The sequence below is a fragment of the Tachyglossus aculeatus genome, chromosome X3, assembly GCF_015852505.1.
Source record: "Tachyglossus aculeatus isolate mTacAcu1 chromosome X3, mTacAcu1.pri, whole genome shotgun sequence".
NCBI classification, from domain to species: domain Eukaryota; kingdom Metazoa; phylum Chordata; class Mammalia; order Monotremata; family Tachyglossidae; genus Tachyglossus; species Tachyglossus aculeatus.
The window spans coordinates 12,504,774-12,524,197 of NC_052099.1; the positions used below are offsets into that span (position 1 = coordinate 12,504,774).

The following is a 19,424-nucleotide window of genomic DNA, read 5'->3' on the forward strand; positions in this document are numbered from 1 at the left end:
AACATGTGCAAGTAAAATAAAGTAATAAACACGTACAAACATATATACATATATACAGGTGCTGTGGGGAGAGGAAGGAGGGGGCTCAGACGATGGAGGAGTGGAGGGACAGAGGAAAGGACGGAGGAACGGACGGAGAAATGGAAGGACAGAGGAACAGACGGATAAATGGAAGGACAGAGGAACAGACGGAGAAATGGAGGGACAGAGGAACAGATGGAGAAACGGAGGGACAGAGGCACGGACGGAGAAATGGAGGGACAGAGGAACGGACGGAGAAATGAAGGGGCAGAGGAACAGATGGAAAAATGGAGGGGCAGAGGAATGGAGGGACAGAGGGGAGGACGGAGGGCCAGACGGAAGAGTGGAGGACCAGAGGGAAGGACAGAGGGACGGAAGGAGGGCCAGAGGAGGGGAGGGCCGAGTGGCAGTGGGGCGGGAAGGCCCCTCCCATCTGGGTGCAGCCCTTGGCCCGTCACTGCATTCCCGTCCTGTGCAAATCCCCCATCCCCTGCCCCTATTATATTTCCGCATTACAGCAGAATGATTGACTGCACCTTGAACACTCTTCAGCAAGACCCCGTGTGACAGTTGCTGTAGTTGCTACAACATCGGCATAACTCTGGCTAGGACCTTCCTTTGTGATGCCCCTAATTGTCTAGCTGATACTTGGCCCACAGCAGCCCCTTAGTTAATTCTGGGATTTATTGGTTTACCAAGGACCTCTGAGAATCGAGCAAACTAAAGATACGATTTTCTGACAGTGGAAATGAATAATTGTCACCCAAATGAGGAGGGATTTCTGACTCCATCACTAGGGTCACTTTAAATTTTTTCTGGCCCCAAATGAAGGTGGATTTTAGAAATCAACCTACCCAGACAAATGAGGCTGGAAGCAGGCAGGAGATTGTATGGGGCCTGCTTTACATGTTATGATTTCATTTAACCGTGGGTTTGTCAATGGTAATAGAAGGGAAGCAGGGAAATCCACAGTCTGAAACTTAGACTGGTTTTCTTTTAGACTGTGAGCCCACTGTTGGGTAGGGACTGTCTCTATATGTTGCCAATTTGTACTTCCCAAGCGCTTAGTACCGTGCTCTGCACACAGTAAGCGCTCAATAAATACGATTGATGATGAAACATCTCAAGTTCGATGGTTCTGTCAAGTGTGGGATAGATGGCCTACTTCATCACTCCTCTCACTGCTAGGCAACTGTTTCCAACAACTCCACTGTTAACTCTAAAGCATGCACCTGCTTTAACCCACCTTCACCAATAATCCCTTACCCTGTTGGAAAGAGGGGACCTGGGGGATCAGGGCCCTGCCTAAAATATGAGCAGAGAGTGCCTACTGATAACTGTGGTATTTAAGCACTTTTTGTGTCAAGCTTAGTACAATCAGACCAGAGAGTCCCTGTCCTACATGGGGTTCATGGTCTAAGGAGGAGGGAGGGCAGGTGTTGAATCCTCATTTTACAGATGAGAAAACCCAGGCCCAGAGAAGTTAAGTGACTTGCCCAAGGTCACACAGCGGATGTGGCAAAGCCAGGAATAGAACCTAGGTCTCTTGACTCCTGGGAACTGGATCTCTTGGAGCAAGGGCAACCATATTCAGGACCAAATCGAAGCTCTGTTAGTGCCAGGCTAGTGAAAGCTGCCCCCCACCTCTACCCACCAGTTTGCTCATACTGGGTTCCCTAGTGCATAAATGCATTCAATTGTATTTATTGAGCACTTACTGTTTGCAGAGCACGGTACTAAGTGCTTGGGAAAGTACAACGCAACAATAAACAGTGCCCATAATGAGCTTAGAGTCTAGAGGGTGGGGGAGACGGACATCAATAAAAGCAAATAAAATTACAGATATGTACATAAGTGCTGTGGGGCTGGGAGGGTGGGGAAGCCCTTTATAACGGTTGGGCTAATTTTAGCCTAGAAGAGCAACTGCCCTGGGAGTTGAGGGATGTCGAGATGGTCACAGCAAAAGCCCTCTTGAGTTGTGGGAGGAGAGGTTGAGGGAAGTGGAGCCGTGTGCCCCAACAGTTACCCCAGGAATGCGACCCCGGCTGTTAAGGGCAGCTGCCAAATATCTCATACATTCGGGATGGATTGCAAATGAGTCCCCTCGTGACCCTCCACCCCAGGCAGGCCCGAGACCCCTGTATTCTTGTGCAGTGTGGCTCGCAGTATGGCAACGACATCCAGGTGGGGTGGAGGAGGATCCGTGCCGACGAAAAGCCAGTCCCCCGCATCTTTTTTTTTTTTTTGGGGGGGGGGGGTTCTTTTCGGGTGCACATAATGCAGTCATATATACACTCTCACCACTCTTCCCCCACTGCATCGGATGAAGGAGGAAACTCCAGGCGACGCCCCTTCATCCATTCATGTCTTTATCGTTCACTAGCAGCGGAAGAGGAAGAGGGGGAAGGGTCCCGGGGAGGAGGAGAGTGGAGAGGGGGGCAGGGGAGGAGGCAAGGACGCCGTTCCCGCGGAGCTCAATGTCATCCAAGTCGGCTGGGACGCGGCAACCGGGGCGCTACAGTTGACTCCAAACTGTTCCCCCAAGTGGAGGCAGAAGTGGGGGGCGGGTAGAGGGAGGCGGGGTGGGGGGGAAGAGGGTGGGCTGCAGCAGCAGATGTAGGAGCAGCAGCTGCAGCAGCAGGGGAGGTGAACCAGCGTCAGGCTGTGCTGCTCCTCTTTGAGCACCGGCGCAGCGCAGAGCGCAGCGGTAAGTCTGTCCGCATTGCCGCCGAACTCCCCTTTTCTCTCCCCCTGCCCGGCAGCCAGCCCCCAAATGGGGAAAGGGTTTTCGAGAGAGCATGCAGAGCCTTTATGGCGCTTTGTTTCAGAGCCCGGGGTTGGGCTGGGCGCGAAGGAGAAGGAAAGTGCCGGGGCTGGAAGTGCTGGTTGTCCTCCAGGAGAGCCGGGGTTACGAGAGTCATCCAGTCGTATTTATGGAGCGCTTACTGTGTGCTAAGCGCTTGGCCACTGTACGAGATTTCGGAGGTGGCTTTTTGTGGCGGGGGGGAAGGGGCAGCCTAAGGACACTGTCATGAAATATTCTGCAGAGGTCTAAAGATGCAAATCGTGTGTGTGTGTGTGTGTGTGTGTGCGCGCGCATACATGCGGGGGGTGAGGTCTGGGAACCCCCTAATAATAATAATAATAATGTTGGTATTTGTTAAGCGCTTACTATATGCCAAGCACTGTTCTAAGCGCTGGGGGACATTCAAGGTAATCAGGTTGTCCCACGTGGGGCTCCCAGTCTTCATCCCCATTTTACAGATGAGGTAACTGAGGCACAGAGAAGTTAAGTGACTTGCCTAAGGTCACACAGCAGACAAGTCCATGGATTTGTGCCTGACATTGCTAGGAAGGAGTTAGCCCGATTTCGAGTTTTCCTCCTCTGAAGCGTTATTTATAGACAATTTAATCTTTTGCATAGTTTAACTTGAAAGTTAGTGCACAGATTGATCGTTGGAATTAACCCATTTGGAAAAAAAAAAAGCCCTAAATGACAGACATGAAGTATGGTCAGGAACCGGGGAGAGGGAGAAGTGGGGGACTTGTTGATAACAGTAGTTGAAGGCACCAGGGTGTTGGTAGTTGGGATTTCATAGATCTTGGGTGGAGAATTATGGAGTAGGAGAATGGAGGGGGGAATGGGAGGCTTTTTTTTTTTTTTCACTTGCGGGTCTGTGGGAACAGGGCCAGAGGAAATCCTGGGATGGGAGACTGAATGGGAAGGGAAGAAGGACTGCTCCTTCTTGTCAGGCGCCCCGAAACCAAGCGAGGCAGGAGTATCAGATCCAGAGAATGTGGGGCTGTAGGAAAGTTGTTCCTGTGCATGATCAGTCTTGATCCCCCAAACCTGCAGCTGAGTGGTGGCTTGCCTTGGGGTGCAGAAGGGCAGATCTGCTTATGATGTGGCTTGGATCAAATCAGCAGTTGGGGGGATAGGCCCTGCATGAGTGTGAAGGTAAGAAAGGAAATGATACTGAGAGAGGAATTGGGTGGAGAGGGAGAGGGAGAGAGAGAGAGAGAGGAGCAGAGCCGGGGAGGCCAAGAAAGAGACTGGGAAAAGAGAGGGAATGCCGAGGTGGGATTTAGGGAGAATTGAAAGTTAAATGAAGAGACGATTGATGGGAAACTGCTGAAAGAAGGGAGGCTGAGAGCTCGGGAGGGTATTAGAGGAATTGATTTTTATTGAGGTTACAGGACTAAAAGTGAGAAAAAACACGACAGTGCCTGAGTTGCCAAAGCCAAATGCTAAGTTTAGGGAGAAGGGAAATGCAAGCTAGGAGTAGGAACTCAGGTTTAGTTACTGAAAACTCCGAATGTGGGGAAAATCTTAAACATTACGTTACACCAGTTTGCACTGGCGCATTGCACAGCTGATGCTCCCTGCACTGTCAGCTTCCCCCCCACCCCCACCCCGGAAGGTACAGTAATTAATTGGGAGTTGGTTACTTAAGCCTATACTGCTTGGTTTTTTCTTCTGTGTGTATGTTTGTGTTACAGCTTGTACAGCATCCATTCAGCTCACACACCTCCAGTTCTAGTGAAGTGCGTATTGTGTACCAGGGATTCGGATTGTGGGGTTTTTTTTGGTACGAAGGATTTTTCTTGTTTTGAAAGAGGCAGAATATCATACCTTCTCTTTGTGATTTAAAGCCCTGAAATAGTAAGTTATGTTAGCTTTTGTTTTCTATTCTCACAATTTATTTAAATTTGAAAAGGTGCTTCATATGCATGGTGTTTTAAGTACAATGTGCCTGAGAATTCATTGTCAGTCTTATAATGACTTCTGCTGAGAAGCATTTCACTTGTTAAATGGACTGGCAGAGTATCATTTCAACTGCACAAGTATTAACGTTGGTCCCAGGACTGCATAAAATTCTAATTATAAATCCGTTTGCTTCTACTTCATTTTTGTTGCATTTTTTAAACTGTCCCCAATTTTTGTAACGGCTTCCAGAATTTTAGTTAAACTTTTAAAAATTAAACTGTGGTTTTCTAAAATGTATAAACACTTTTTTAAATCTAAAAAGACTTTGAAAGGACTTGTCCCTACCAGTGATTTTTTTTTTTTGCTTTCAAAATATGTGGCATTGGGAAAACCACAGCCTTTATAAAACATTTGTGACTCATTAGCTCAATGTCCCCTATTATGACTATTTGCCATTTCCTTAAGGGCATTTTCATTTCTGAGTGGGCGATTTTTGAGTTACATACATCTTGCAACTATTTGGGTTGCAGTTACACAATTAGTCATCAGTTAGAATGAAAAAGAAGTATGAAGTTTGTGATAAATCACTGAATCACTTACCAAGCTTCAGCAGTGGTACAGTGGTAATGTTACTAGATTGCACTCCAAACAAATCAATTTCATTTGCGATTATGATGATTCACATAGCTAGGCGAGACCAGCTGTGGTACCCTACATTTTGAGATGAGGCACCCATTATCTCATTCCTCAGGCATGTGTCAGTTGGGACTATGAGTTTTGTGCAGGGGGTTCTCGTAAGTAGGCAGAATTTATTTCATTTTCATAAATGGCTTCTAGTGACTCAACAGCCTTGGTAGTTCCAGGAAATGAGGAGCAATATTCTGCTTCTCATTTTTTTTAAGACCTGTTCCCCCTCCTTCTTAGACTGTGAGCCCCACGTGGAACAGGGACTGTCATTCATTCATTCAATCGTATTTATTGAGTGCTTACTGTGTGCAGAGCGCTGTACTAAGCGCTTGGACAGTACAATTCAGCAATAGAGACAATCCCTGCCCACACCGGGCTTACAGTGTAGAATAGGGAGACAGACATCAAAACAAGTAAACAGGCATCACTACAAATAAATAGAATTAGAGATATATACACAAGTGCTGTGGGGTGGGGAGAGGCAGGTAGAGCAAAGGGAGAGAGTCAGGGGGACGTGGAGGGGAGGGGGAGCTGAGGAAAAGGGGGCCTTAGTCTGGGAAGTTCTCTTGGAGGAGGTGAGCCCAGTAGGGCTTTGAAGGGAGGGAGAGTAATTGTCAGGCAGACTTAAGGAGGGAGGGCGTTCCAGGCCAGGGGCAGGATGTGGGCCAGGGGTTGAGGACAGGGCAGACGAGAATGAGGCACAGAGAGAAGGTTAGCACCAGAGGAGCGAGGGTGTGGGCTGGGATGTGGAAGGAGAGAAGGGAGGTGAGGTAAGAGGGGGCAAAGTGAGGGAGAGCTTTGAAGCCAATAGTGAGGAGTTTTTGCTTGATACGGAGGTTGATAGGCAACCACTGGAGATTTTTGAGGAGTGGGGTAACATGCCCAGAACGTTTCTGTAGAAAGATAATCCAGGCAGCACAGTGAAGTATGGACTGAAGTGGGGAGAGACAGGAGGTTGGGAGGACAGAAAGGAGGCTGATGCAGTAATCCAGTTGGGATCGGATGAGTGTTTGTACTAATGTGGTAGCGGTTTAGATGGAGAGGAAAGGGCGGATCTTGGCGTTGTGGTGAAGGTGAGACCTGCAGGCTTTGGTGTGATGGATTGGATATGTGGGGTGAATGAAAGAGCGGAGTCCAGGATGATACCAAGGTTGTGGGCTTGTGAGACGGGAAGGATGGTTGTACCGTTCACAGTGATGGGAAAGTCAGGGAGAGGACAGGGTTTGGGAGGGAAGATCAATCAATCAATCAATCAATCGTATTTATTGAGCACTTACTATGTGCAGAGCACTGTACTAAGCGCTTGGGAAGTACAAATTGGCAACACATAGAGACAGTCCCTACCCAACAGTGGGCTCACAGTCTAAAAGGGGGAGACAGAGAACAGAACCAGACATACCAACAAAATAAAATAAATAGGATAGAAATGTACAAGTAAAATAAATAAATAAATAGAGTAATAAATATGTACAACCATATATACATATATACAGGTGCTGTGGGGAAGGGAAGGAGGTAAGACGGGGGGATGGAGAGGGGGACGAGGGGGAGAGGAAAGAAGGGGCTCAGTCTGGGAAGGCCTCCTGGAGGAGGTGAGCTCTCAGCAGGGCCTTGAAGGGAGGAAGAGAGCTAGCTTGGCGGATGGGCAGAGGGAGGGCATTCCAGGCCCGGGGGATGACGTGGGGCGGGGGTCGATGGCGGGACAGGCGAGAACGAGGTACAGTGAGGAGATTAGCGGTGGAGGAGCGGAGGGTGCGGGCTGGGCAGTAGAAGGAGAGAAGGGAGGTGAGGTAGGAGGGGGTGAGGTGATGGAGAGCCTTGAAGCCCAGGGTGAGGAGTTTCTGCCTGATGCGCAGATTGATAGGTAGCTCTGTCTTGAACATGAGTTTTAGGTGGCCAGAGGACATCCAAGTGGAGATGTCCTGAAGGCAAGAGGAGATGCGAGCCTGGAAGGAGGGAGGGAGAGAGAGAACAGGAGGAGATATAGATTTGGGTGTCATCCTCATAGAGATGATAGTTGAAGCCAAGGGAGTGAGTGTAGATGGAGAATAGAAGGGGACCAAGAACTGACCCTTGAGGAACCCCTAGTTAGGGGATGGGAGGGGAAGGAGGAACCCATGAAGGAGACTGAGAATGAATATGAACGCCAGAGAGATAAGAAGAGAACCAGAAGAGGACTGAGTCAGTAAAGCCAAGGTTGGATACCAGTGATGAGGAGGGGATGGTTCATAGCATCAAAGGCAGCTGAGAGGTCGAGGAGGAACCCTAGCGCTTAGTACTGTACTTGACACATAGGTGTTTAACAGATACCACAATTATTGTTATCAACTAATGGAGCTCAGCTTTTTTTAGACACTTGTCACATTTATCATGCATGTTCCTAAAAGGCTGTTGCTCTTTTTCTCATTTCCTAACCCCCATACACTGAGTGCATTTCAAGATCCTCTACTACTGACTGTCAACTGACTGTGTTTCCAGTAGATACAAAAGTCAAAAACAGCAGTTTATAAAGCCTTCCAGTACATTAATGCTGTTTGTGTGCTTCACTGAATTTTTTGAAGCCCGTGGTGGCCAAAACAGGAACAGAATTTAGAAGGTTCAGAATTTGCTCCAAAGGATATGGTGAGGTCGCTTTTCATTCTTAATACAGCTTCGGTGGAAATGCCGTACACCTATTGAGGTTAGAATAGATTCTGAGGTAGCTGCGAGGAGGTTCTGCCATTTATTCTTGAGAAATCAGATTTCAAGTTCCCTGTGTTTTCCTAAATTTTCACCCCCAGGAATCGGGTGTCGCAATTTACAATGTAAAGCAGTGGGTTAACTCATCATCCAGATACTGCATTTACTGCTAGCTTTGCCAGAAAATAATGTGCCACATCTTTCTTTACATTGGGAATTCTGTAGTACCTAGCTTTATATTTACTGTTGCCACTTTCACAGCATTTTTGGCTTTCTGATGTCAGTACCTTGCAGATAACTGAGTCTTGATTGGACTGAGCAGAATTCAACATCTTCATCTTCAACAAAAATTCTGTTCAGCCTTGCTAGTGCCAGTATTTTGGAAGTGAAATTTGTTTGTTCTTGCTGTCTACAATGACAGGCTGTTTACTGTGTGATTCTAACACCAGCGATTTGCCAATCGTACATTGGCAAATGGCATACGTTCTTTGGTTTTAGTCAAAGAACATTGTTGCATTTTGACTGTTTTGGGGCTTTTACATCTTGTGCTACTGAACAAAAGTGAGGAAGCCATTCATGCAGGCTAAACATAAATGAGTATAATAGAGGTAGAATTGTTTAAATGGCCTAGAGAGCAAAGCATTTGTATATTTATGTCAGAGTTACCCTTTCATTCAGTGCTGCTGCTTCTATATGTTTTTTTAAGCTTGGCCAAACCGTTCAGCCTGCTTTGCAGTGGTTCCTAGCAGCCCTTGTTAGCTTTTAAATGTTCAACTTACATAGGCTGAAGAGTTATCAGTACACATTCAGCTTGCAACCCTCAGTTGTATTTCTATACACCCCAGAACTTTAACCCCATACTTCTAGACCCCACTCTCCGGATTGCTGAGAGTGAAGGATAAGGCACTCAACCTAAGGCTGTCTTGTTTTCGATAAAAAGTATGGTCGGCTTACTTAAAAGAATGATGTCAGGGATGGCAAGAATATAGAGGATTTTAGCATTTGGTTTTTGTTTTTGTTTTTTAAGTGTACCAGGAAATTACTGCTTTGGAGAATGGATTAACAAAGAATCCATGCTGAGCTGGAAAGCTTTAGGAGGGGCAAAGGGAACCTGCATACAATGGGCCGTGTACCACATTTGCATCCTTTATAACCTGGGAATTGACTGCAGCTGGGTGTTTCTATTACAATGACCAGCTGAGTCTTGAACTTAACACTTCATTCAAGTGGGGGAGGGGCAAATGAAAAATTTTCCTGCTGGTATTGTTTGACTGGAGGCAGTTTTGCTCATGGTTTGACTCCAGGGCTAAACATTACAATGGAGTTTCTTCAGACTGGAATTGTATAGAAAGTACATTTTCTTTTACAATAATCCTGGTAAGATCCATGCCATTTAGTGCAAAAAAAAAAAATCAACAACAAACTCCTCCCCTCCCCCCCCCCAAATGTATGCTATGAAAATGTGTGCACCTCTCTCACCATTTCCTTTCTCCTGTCCTTTACATATGTAAGGTCAGAGATCTCCACAGAGATTCTTGGCCCCTGTTGCAAATCCAAAGCCCCACATACCGGCTCCTGACATTGTGTGCAAGGATAATTTAGCACTAGTACCAGGCACATTCTCTTTTTGCTTCTCCATGCAGGGGAAAGGATGTGGGCACATGCCTGTTACTGGTCCCAATTTGTATTTGAACCTTGTGTTGGATTAGAGAGGTAGGCATAGGTGCCAGTTTTTCATTGTGACAGTGGGGAACGGGAAAGGGGGCAGAGGTTTTAGGGGGACTGAGGACTTAGTGGTGGAGAGGGGCAGGTTTTCAAAGAACAGCAGGACTGAAAGCCATCATTTTGGGCATATTCCACCTGGACTGGGAACTCAGATTTTGTCAGATACCTGGCAGGAGAAAAACTGAGTCCAGCTCAAAAAGTTGTGGGATCCGTCACCCCAATCATCTAGTAGTCATGGTATTTATTAAGGGGTTTCTGTGTGCAGAACACTGAACAAAGTCCTGGGAAAGAATACAAGTGGGAATTAGACCCCATCCCTGTCCCTTAACAATGAAAAAAGTGGACAAAGGGATTGGCAACAGGCATATAAGGAGAGAGGAAACGAAAACACCAAGACCAACATCAAGACAAAAACAAAGATCAGTAGAGGACTGTGGCTAGAGGAGCCGATTTCAGGCACAACTGTGGCCATGGAGGCAGCTGCCACAGCCTCCCTGAGGTTGGCTATGGTGCTCTGTCCCGCTGGGGAGGGACAGGACAGGTCGGGATGAAGGTTCCGTTGGGACGGGAAGGAGAACTAAGGTTGGGTCCCAGGGAGACAGTAGGGTACTCTGCCAGAGTGGGAAGCCAAGGGTCCTGAAGTACAAGGAACTTGTACTTCCCAACCACTTAGTACAGTGCTCTGCATCATCATCATCATCATCATCATCAATCATATTTATTGAGCGCTTACTGTGTGCAGAGCACTGTACTAAGCGCTCAATAAATATGATTGATTGATTGATCCTGAGAGCCGTGATGTGTAGGGAGGTGGAGTGGCAGGCGAGGGAACTGAGGCACATAGAAATGAAGTGACTGCCCAAAGTCACACAGCTGACAAGTGGCGGAGCCAGGATTAGAACCCATGACCTCTGACCCCCAGCCCGTGCTCTTTTCTACTAATCCATGCTGCTTCTCTGCACGTTACCTAGCTTTCCAAAACAAACCGCACAGCAAGTGAAAAAGAGTCATATGTGGCTTATGAGCCAGTTTGGCTATCCCTGGTTTATGCTCTTACAGAGTGACTTAAAAACAATAATTTGTGAGTTCTGTGTAATTTTAAGACTGCCATAGTATGGCAAATTACTATTCCACACTAGTTCCCTCTGTCCTGGCAAATGAAGTAATTCTAAATGGAATGCTGTTTAGCAAAGTTCAAGTACTGTTAGAAAAGGGATGGACTATATTAGGAATGTAGATTATACACTTAGAAAATAAATTTAGTGGCTGGACTTTTTTTCTTTCAGGACAAGTTAAATCAGTTATAAATGTAGCATTGAGGCAAAAGGGGAGTGGGTGGGCATGGCTTTATAAAATTACAGTGTGTACATTGTTTGAAAATATTCTTCTCATCAGATGTTTAATTATAAAAACAATAGCCAGGCCTCAGAAAGGATGATGGATGCTACATGGTGACAATGGATGCTACATGGATGCCACTTCCTTTGGATTATGGATACTGGCCATGGGTCTTTAAAAGGCCATATTGTAGCCATGTAGATACTTAGCCATTTGGTACAAGGCAACTCTGGGGTCCAGATTGGAATTTAGAGAAGCCTTAAGAGTTCCCCTGCAGAGACTGGGATCTCCATTCCCATCCCTGTTAAGCCAGGTTAGGAGCAGACATTCTCCTCTATTGAGTCCCTGAAAAAAAGGAGGGAAACTGAATGAAAAGAGAAGGTAACAGCTTGGCCTGCTGGAAAGAGCATGGGCCTGGGGGTCAGAGGACTTGGTTTCTAACTCGATTCTGCCAGTTATCTGCTGTGTGACCTTGGGCAAGACACATAACTTATCTGAGCCTCAGTTTCCTCAACTGTAGAATGGGAATTTAATATCTCTTCTGTCCTACTTAGACTGTGAGCCCCAGGTGGGACAGGGACTGTGTCCAGCTTGATTCACATGTTCATACCCCCAGCACTTTTGTAGAACCAGTACTTGACAAATAGTAAGTGCTTAACAAATAACCTAATAACCATAGTGGGAAGAGAGGGAGGAGTTAGAAGAGGAGAAAAGTAGGAGCCAGAGATGGGAGGAAGAAAAATTGTGTCCTTCTCTTGGAACTCTGCAAAACTTCACTTGACTTCTTTTGAATCCTAGAGACAAAAGTGTTCCTCAGACATCCCACTGACTGTGCCTCAGAGGAAAGAATGAACACTGGGGAATGGAGGGGAAAGACAGGGAAGAGGTTACCTGGCTATGGCTACTAGGGGGAGGGGGTGTGAGGAAGTTTTCTTGGGAAAAAAAGGCACAAAATTCCCAGTTGTACATACATAAAGGACAACTTGGCTTAGAGCACGGGCTTGGGAGTCAGAAGGACCTGGTTTCTAATCCAGCTCCACCATTCATTCAGTAGTATTTATTGAGTACTTACTGTGTGCAGAGCACTGTACTAAGTGCTTGGAAAGTACAATTCAGCAGTAGAGACAATCGCTGCCCACAACGGGCTTACAGTCTAGAAGGGGGTAGACAGTCATCAAAACAAGTAAATGGGCATCAATATAAATAGAATTATAGATAGAATATTATACCTACATAGATATAATATTAGAATTATAGATATACACATCAAACCATGAGTCTGCTGTGTGACCTTGGGTAAGTCAACTTCTCTGGGCCTCAGCTACCTCATCTGTAAAATGGGGATTAAGAGTGTGAGCCCCATGGGGGGGGACAGGGACTGTATTCAACCTGATTATCAACCCCAGCACTTAGAACAGTGCTTTACACATAATAAACACTTAAGTGTGATGATGGTTATTTAGTATTACATATTTAGTAGTTTTCATATTTCTCTTTTCGTGATCTCTGAAAATTTTCATGACCACCTACTCCCTCATAACTCCTCCCTTTCCCTCAACCCCCCCCCCCAAAAAAAAAAAACCTAAGATGATCTTAAAGGGGGAAAAGTAGGATCCTGGAGGTAGAAAGATTGGCATTATCTGTTCAAATAGTCCACAGAATCCTGCTGCCACCACTAAAAAGCTTTTCAAAGCACTGACCTAACAGTCATCATCTTTCTATGTAGGTTGCAATTGCAGCATCCTACCCCCCCACATCCCATACCCTCAGGGGATCCTGACCTCTTGTTGAAGAAACACCACCTTTCAACATGTTTTCATGCTTTTGAAACTCAAAATGGCAGTCAGTGGAATTTCAATAAAGTTGGACTTGTGTTGGATTCAGGTTGAGGGAATAGGTCCTGTGGGTGAAATGATGTGGAGAGAGATTGAGGGCAGTGGCAGCAGCAGCAGCCAGAAAATGCTTTCAGTTCCTGCTCCTGGCTTTTGGTACCATCTGTGCTGTGTCCATTCTTCCCTGTGGGTCTAGATGTATGTTCCTCTCTGTCCGTTTCTTCTTTTCGGAGCTCTTTCTTCCTCAGCCTTCTGGCAGATTATTGGCCTCATATCGTAGATGCACCACTGCCATGCTGGGCACAATATTTGCCCCTGTTCTTAAATAGCTTTAAAATGGCAGCATCTCCTTCATGAACTGGAACTCAGAATTCAGTAACTGGAAAGATGGTACCGTTAAAGTGAAGGTGCTAGAAGAGAGAAAACATGAAAGGGGGGGGATGATGGTGAAAGGTTGTGAAACATAACACCCTGAGTTTATGGAGTGTCTTTTGAGGGAGGGCCTCAGAGCATTTTAAAAATCACGGACCTTGTTCTTACCTTGAAAATCCTTGGCATAGGACAGAAAGGGCAGCTCTCCTGGCCCACTGCTTTTAGGGGATGGGGGTGCCCCCTCAACCCTCCCTGATAGTGGGCGCGCTCTCCCTCACTCTCCTTTTGAGGAGCTTGGCAGTGTTTGGGAGGGAAAGGGTTAAATGGTGTGTTAACTTTGACCTGGGAGGGCCTAGCAGGTTTATTCTATGCCTAGCCCAACAAAGCCTTAGTCTGCTACTGAGTTTCCCATGTCGTGCATCAGGCAGCTCTTTGTACCCAGACTTATTTGAATAAAATATGAGAAGAACATAAGTTTCTCCCAGGCCTTCGCTCCAGTTGAGATATGCCAGATTAGGTAGAGAAGTTGGGAAATGGCCAGGATCACTGGATACTGGGTCTGGATCAATCAAACTGATTCTGAGTATCTTTTCCTCTCTTCTGTGAGGCGGTGTATTCTTTCCCATCACAGTTTCGTGAATCAGTTTTCTGACCACTCTGTAGATTATGTAGCTATGAGTTATGCAGAGGTCCTTTGTCTTATTCATTGGTCCTCTATTCTAGAACTCTTTACCAAATATTTTTTTATGGTATTTAAGTGCTTACTATGTGCAAGGAACTGTACTAAGCCCTGGGTAGATACAAGATAATCAGGTTGGACACAGTCCACATCCCACATGGGGCTCTCACTCTTAATCCCCAAGTGGCAGAGTCAGGATAGAACCCAGGTCCTTCTGACTCCCAGGCCTGTGCTCTATCCATTAGGCCATGCTCCTTTTCCACTTCTATTTCCTTCCATTTCCCAAGCAGAATTCCACTGAAATATTTCCTAAACTCATCCACTCTTGTTGGAACACACATGCGCGCGCGCACACACACACACACACGCACACACCACACTCTGAGGCACACATGAAGAGGCTATTGTTTACATTCTTGTAGCAGGAGATATAAGTGGTAATTTTTGTTCTGTGGCCACTGCACATGAAATCGAGGTGTGATATCCTTTAAACATGGGGGGATGGTTTGCCAAAGAGTCATTGTGGCAGAGGAACCATTGAATTTATTCATTCACTCAATCGTATTTATTGAGCACTTACTGTTTGCAGAGCACTGTACTAAGCTCTTGGGAAGTACAAATGGGCAACATATAGAGACAGTCCCTACCCAACAACAGGCTCACAGTCTAGAATGGTATTGAATGGTTTACCCTTTGGGGGTCTGTCAGAGTAATTTATAACATTGTAAATTGGGGCTTAAATGCAGAGAGTTTGTGGTAGATTTGGGGAATGGATGCCAGGCAGAGGCCCGCTACGCTTCTGGCTTGGGAGGCCTAAACACAAGATCCTGAAGCAATTTCTCCAGCTCCAGGAATCTCTGCAGTGGAAGTGAGTCTCTCTCTCTCTTTTACCTGTATGTTAAAACCTGTGAATGTTCCACGCTACATGGCACACAGACCATCACAGCAATACCCACCAGTGCCGAAAGGGGTCTGGACAAGAATAAGGGAGTTGGTGGAAGGAGTAAGGTAAGGGAAACAGGAGTTGGTAACAGAAATTTGGTGAGAGAAGACAGGATGTTTCCCGTTTCAGGGTACAATCAGGAAATTCAGTTATTTAGAGCAAAAGCTTCCACCTTGAAACCAAATTCTATGCCAATTCTACTGAGAATGTCTAGTGAAACTGCTTGGACAATAGAGTCTATGCCAATTCGTGGTAGCCATTTCTGATTCTAGTGAGCATAGCTCAAGAGAAACCAGGGAGGCAGAAACAAAGGGTAGAACCATGGCTTCTTCGTGACGGGACTCTTGGTTTTGTCTTTGAGAACCTCTATCTAGAGGTTACCCAAGATAAGAAGCAGAGTGCCCTAGTGCACAGGTCTAGGAATCAGAAGGACCTGTGTTCCAATCCCAGCACTGCCACTTGGGCAAGCCACTTCTGCCCCTCAGTTACCTCATCTGCAAAATGGGAATGAAGACTGATCCCCATGTCGCACATGGACTGTGTCTAACCTGATTATCTTGTATCTACCCCAGTGCTTAGTTCAGTACGTGGCATGCAATAAACACTTACAAATACCACAGTTATTCTTATTATGCGTGCCACTGGGCTGGATACTGAAAAGGGACCCTTGGCCTGGGCATGTGGGAGCTCCGCGGCTTGTTGAATTTGTGGAAGGAGGGGGTGTCATACCAGGGAATAGCATAGGCAAATGAGAAAAGGAGGGAGAAGTGAGGGTGAGGTGCAGAGTAGCTGGAGAGGAGTAAAGAGGAGCAGAGAAGAGCAGATATGTAAAATGGGGCTAATTGGTTGAGAGCAGTGTGAGGAGTTTTTGTTTGATCCTGAGGAACGGGCAAGCCAGTTGGTAGTGTTGGGGATTGGAGAGGTGTGTGCTGCTAATGGTGTTCAATGCTTTGGTAACAGATAGTGGGTAGATATTTTGTTGTTTATCTGCACTTCTGTATCCAACAGGCGTCCAAGTTTACGTTCCCCATACTCCACTGTAGTCTACAGTCACATTTTTCATGCATACATTTTAACATTTAATTGTTTAAATTCATAATATTTTATGAATCTAAATGGCATGGGTTTGTATTGAAACCACCGGCAACTTAAATAGTTTGATAGCTGAGTGCCAAGAAACAAACAATTCTGTTGTCTGGTTTTGTTCAAAAAAACATAATTTTCCTCATCCAGTATGATTCAAAACAAGCCCTGGAGGACTCCCGAATGTGAATACCAGGCAGAATCTCATTTTTGTATCACGTTTCAAAAGGCACAGTTGGGAAGCAGGTAATTTGGTAAAGTGCTAATAGATTGGGTAAGGGTACCCAATACAATATTCTGCACATCTGAATTATTTGATTTCCACTATTTATAAATATTTCTGTGTCTGTCTCCCGTTAGATTGTAAACTCATTGTAGGCAAGGAAACATCTCGTGTTTCTATTGTACTTCATCAAGCGTTTGTACAATACACTGCACTCAGTAAATATCATTACTATCACTACTACTATTGCTATTTGTAGGAGCTTGCCATTACAATGTTTTTCACTAGTCAAAGAGCACTCTGGCTAGGATCTTTCCAATAGTAGAGACCAATAAGTTGATAGTTTCCACAGTCAACTTTCTCAACTTTCTTGGTGTTCCATATTTTGAGGAAGAACCTATGCTGGCAAATAAGCCCTACAAATCCCTTCCCTGCTTGTGAAGCTTGTAAGGTATACAAGTTTTTCGTCAGATCCAGGAAATTGGCTGTTCTTGGTGACCCTAAATGTAGTGATGATGAAAAAAATTTGACAAAGTCCAACCTGCAATTAGGGCCAATGATTTTTCTCTGTGTTTGTGTCATTGCCTGCACATGAGCTGAAATGTTTAGGAACACTCAGTCAATCAATGGTATTTATTGAGCACTTATATAGTGCTCGGCACATAGTAAGCACTTAACAAATACCATTATTATTATTATTATTATATGTGCAGAGCGCTATACTACGCACTTGAGAGAGTAAAACAGTGCTTAGCACATAGTAAGCACTTAACAAATACCATCATTATTATTACAAGATAAAGTCGGAAGACATGTTTAGTGCCCACAGCGCACTCAGCTTGTCAGTTACTGTGCTGCTGTGATAAATCTGTAACTTTATGGAGTCTTTGTTGGCCTTGGTTTCAGTCTTAGTGGGGACCCTGATTATGACAATAGAGTGTTTCTCTTTTAAATAACAGCACAAGGTCATCAGAAGCTTATTGGTGCCTCTGGGAAAGTTTGGAAAGCCTACCCCTATGAGCCTACATAATTATTGTTATTATTATCAGGAAATCAAATCATTTAGATTTATTGAACATATACTGGGTGCAAAGCACTGTACTATATGCCACTGTACTAAGTGCTTGGGAGAACAGGTCACATAGCAAATCCAGTATATTTCACACAATTCAAAATACTTCTCATTGGTTGAATCGAAGAATTAGCCATTTCAGGTAATTTGGTTTTGCACCAATGAAACCCACTCAGAAATGAAAGAGCCTCTTTAGAAGATGTGTATCTCGTATTTCTTTCCACGAGCAGCCCATTTCTCAGGAAGTCTTGTTTCTCAGGGCTATTATATCCACTCTGCATCTGACAAATCCACATAGAACAAGCACTCTTCCCTGTAGTGGGTTACTGGAAAGTGAAGACAAATCTTCAGTTTGAAAGTAAATTGCAACAATGATTTCATCCTCCTTTCACCTATTAAATGGAAAATGCCTAGTGTGTTCTATGTAGGACATAGTGCCTTAAAATTAGAAATTGAATCTTTAGATTTGCCAGCAGGGATACTTGAATGACTTTCCTGCTTTGAAAAAGTAGAAACTACATCAAATAAACTTTCCAAAAGGGATCCCGATGGCGCTTCTCAAAATAATAATAATTGTATATTTAAGTGGTTACTATGTGCCAGGCACTGTACTAACTGCTGGGGTGGGATACAAGCAAATCGGGTTGGACAATGTCCCTGTCCCACATGGGATTCACAGTCTTAATCCCCATTTTACAGATAACTGGGGCCCAGAGAAGTTAAGTGACTCACCCAGGGTCACACAGCAGACATGTGGCAAGGCTGGGATTAGAACCAGGGCCCTTCCAACTTCCAGGCCCGTGATCTATCCACTAGGCCACACGGTTTATCTCCCATCAAGTAGTATGGAGAAGCCTCAGTCCTGAAATTTCAGGATTGAGAACTTCCATAGAGGATTGATTGTAGTGGTAGTGATTTACTCATAGCCACTCCAGCTCCCTCACCGCGGCCTATCATGGCCCTCTGGGGCACAGAGTATAATGAGTGAGTAGGCTGCTAGGGCAATGGCCCATTGCAAAGTGCAGGTGGAGGATTTTTTTTTTTTTTTACATGTAGGACCCATTGACAGGCAAAGTGACCACAGTGCCTGCCATGCTGTCAGCCTGCAGTTGCCATGGTAACCATGTGGTGTATGCCGCCCACATTATCCAGCTTTTTTTCAGGATTCTGATACTGATGGCCTAGCCCCAAGAGGTAGATTTGAGACTAGATCTAGGCCTCCTGATTCCCAGAGCCATGCCCTTTCCGCTGCAGCTATGCATCTCTTGGTAAATATGTGTTGAATGCTTCCCTGAATTAAACTGTTTTCCTGCTGCTCCTGAGGAGGAAGGACAAAACATAATATCCATCTTCAAAGGAGAGGAAAAAAAACCGCTTCAATTCTAGGGAAAAGTCCTCAAAATTGTCCCTGGAGATTTAGATCCCAGTGCCAAAAATAGGACTTGAGCACCTAAAGTCTTCCCACCCCTTCCCTTCAAGTTCCTCATCTCTACCTCCAGCCCCTGTCAACTTCCTGATAGCCTTAACAGCATGCCTGTTCACAGATGAACTAGCAACTGTTTTTCAAAGCCTGCCTTGTATTTACATAAACAATAGATTTTTCAAACACCAAGGAGGGCACAAGGTAATCACTTAATGTGCTTGATGAAGAACAGAAAGTATGCCAGGCTAATTTCAGGTGTTTTTATGAGTGTCAGGTATAGGCAAGGGAAATCAAATGATTCTATGTCTGAACTTTGATTTGAGGTTCAGAATAGAGAAGCAGTGTGGCCTATTGGATAGAGTCAGAAGGACTTGGGTTCTAATCCCTAGCCTGCCATTTGTCTGCTGTGTGACCTTGGACAAATCACTTCACTTCTGTGCCTCATTTACCTCATCTGTAAAATGAGGATTAAAACTGTAAGCCTCATGTTGCACATGGAGTGTGTCCAACCGGATTAGTTTGTAACTACCCCAGCACTTAGTAAGCACATAATAAACAGTATCCCAAAAAAAGGACATTCTCATCAAGAAACTTAAAAATCTATCCAGTTGGGATTAAACTACTTTATGTGATGCAACC

The 19,424-nt window shown here is 45.2% G+C and overlaps 1 protein-coding gene across 6 annotated transcripts in view; it reads left to right on the forward strand.

Annotated features, from left to right (window-relative positions):
- The window catches only part of PALM2AKAP2 (PALM2 and AKAP2 fusion), a 467,268-nt gene that overhangs the window by 350,961 nt on the left and 96,883 nt on the right, over window positions 1-19,424 (forward strand). Inside the window, exon 1 of one of the 6 annotated variants that reach the window (XM_038770165.1) lies at window positions 3,865-3,979. The exons of the other annotated variants lie outside the window; for them this stretch is intronic. Coding sequence (XP_038626093.1) covers window positions 3,968-3,979 — 12 coding nt within the window. The 5' untranslated portion in view covers window positions 3,865-3,967. Of the gene's footprint in view, window positions 1-3,864; window positions 3,980-19,424 lie in introns of those variants that run through there. 6 annotated transcript variants of the gene reach the window in all.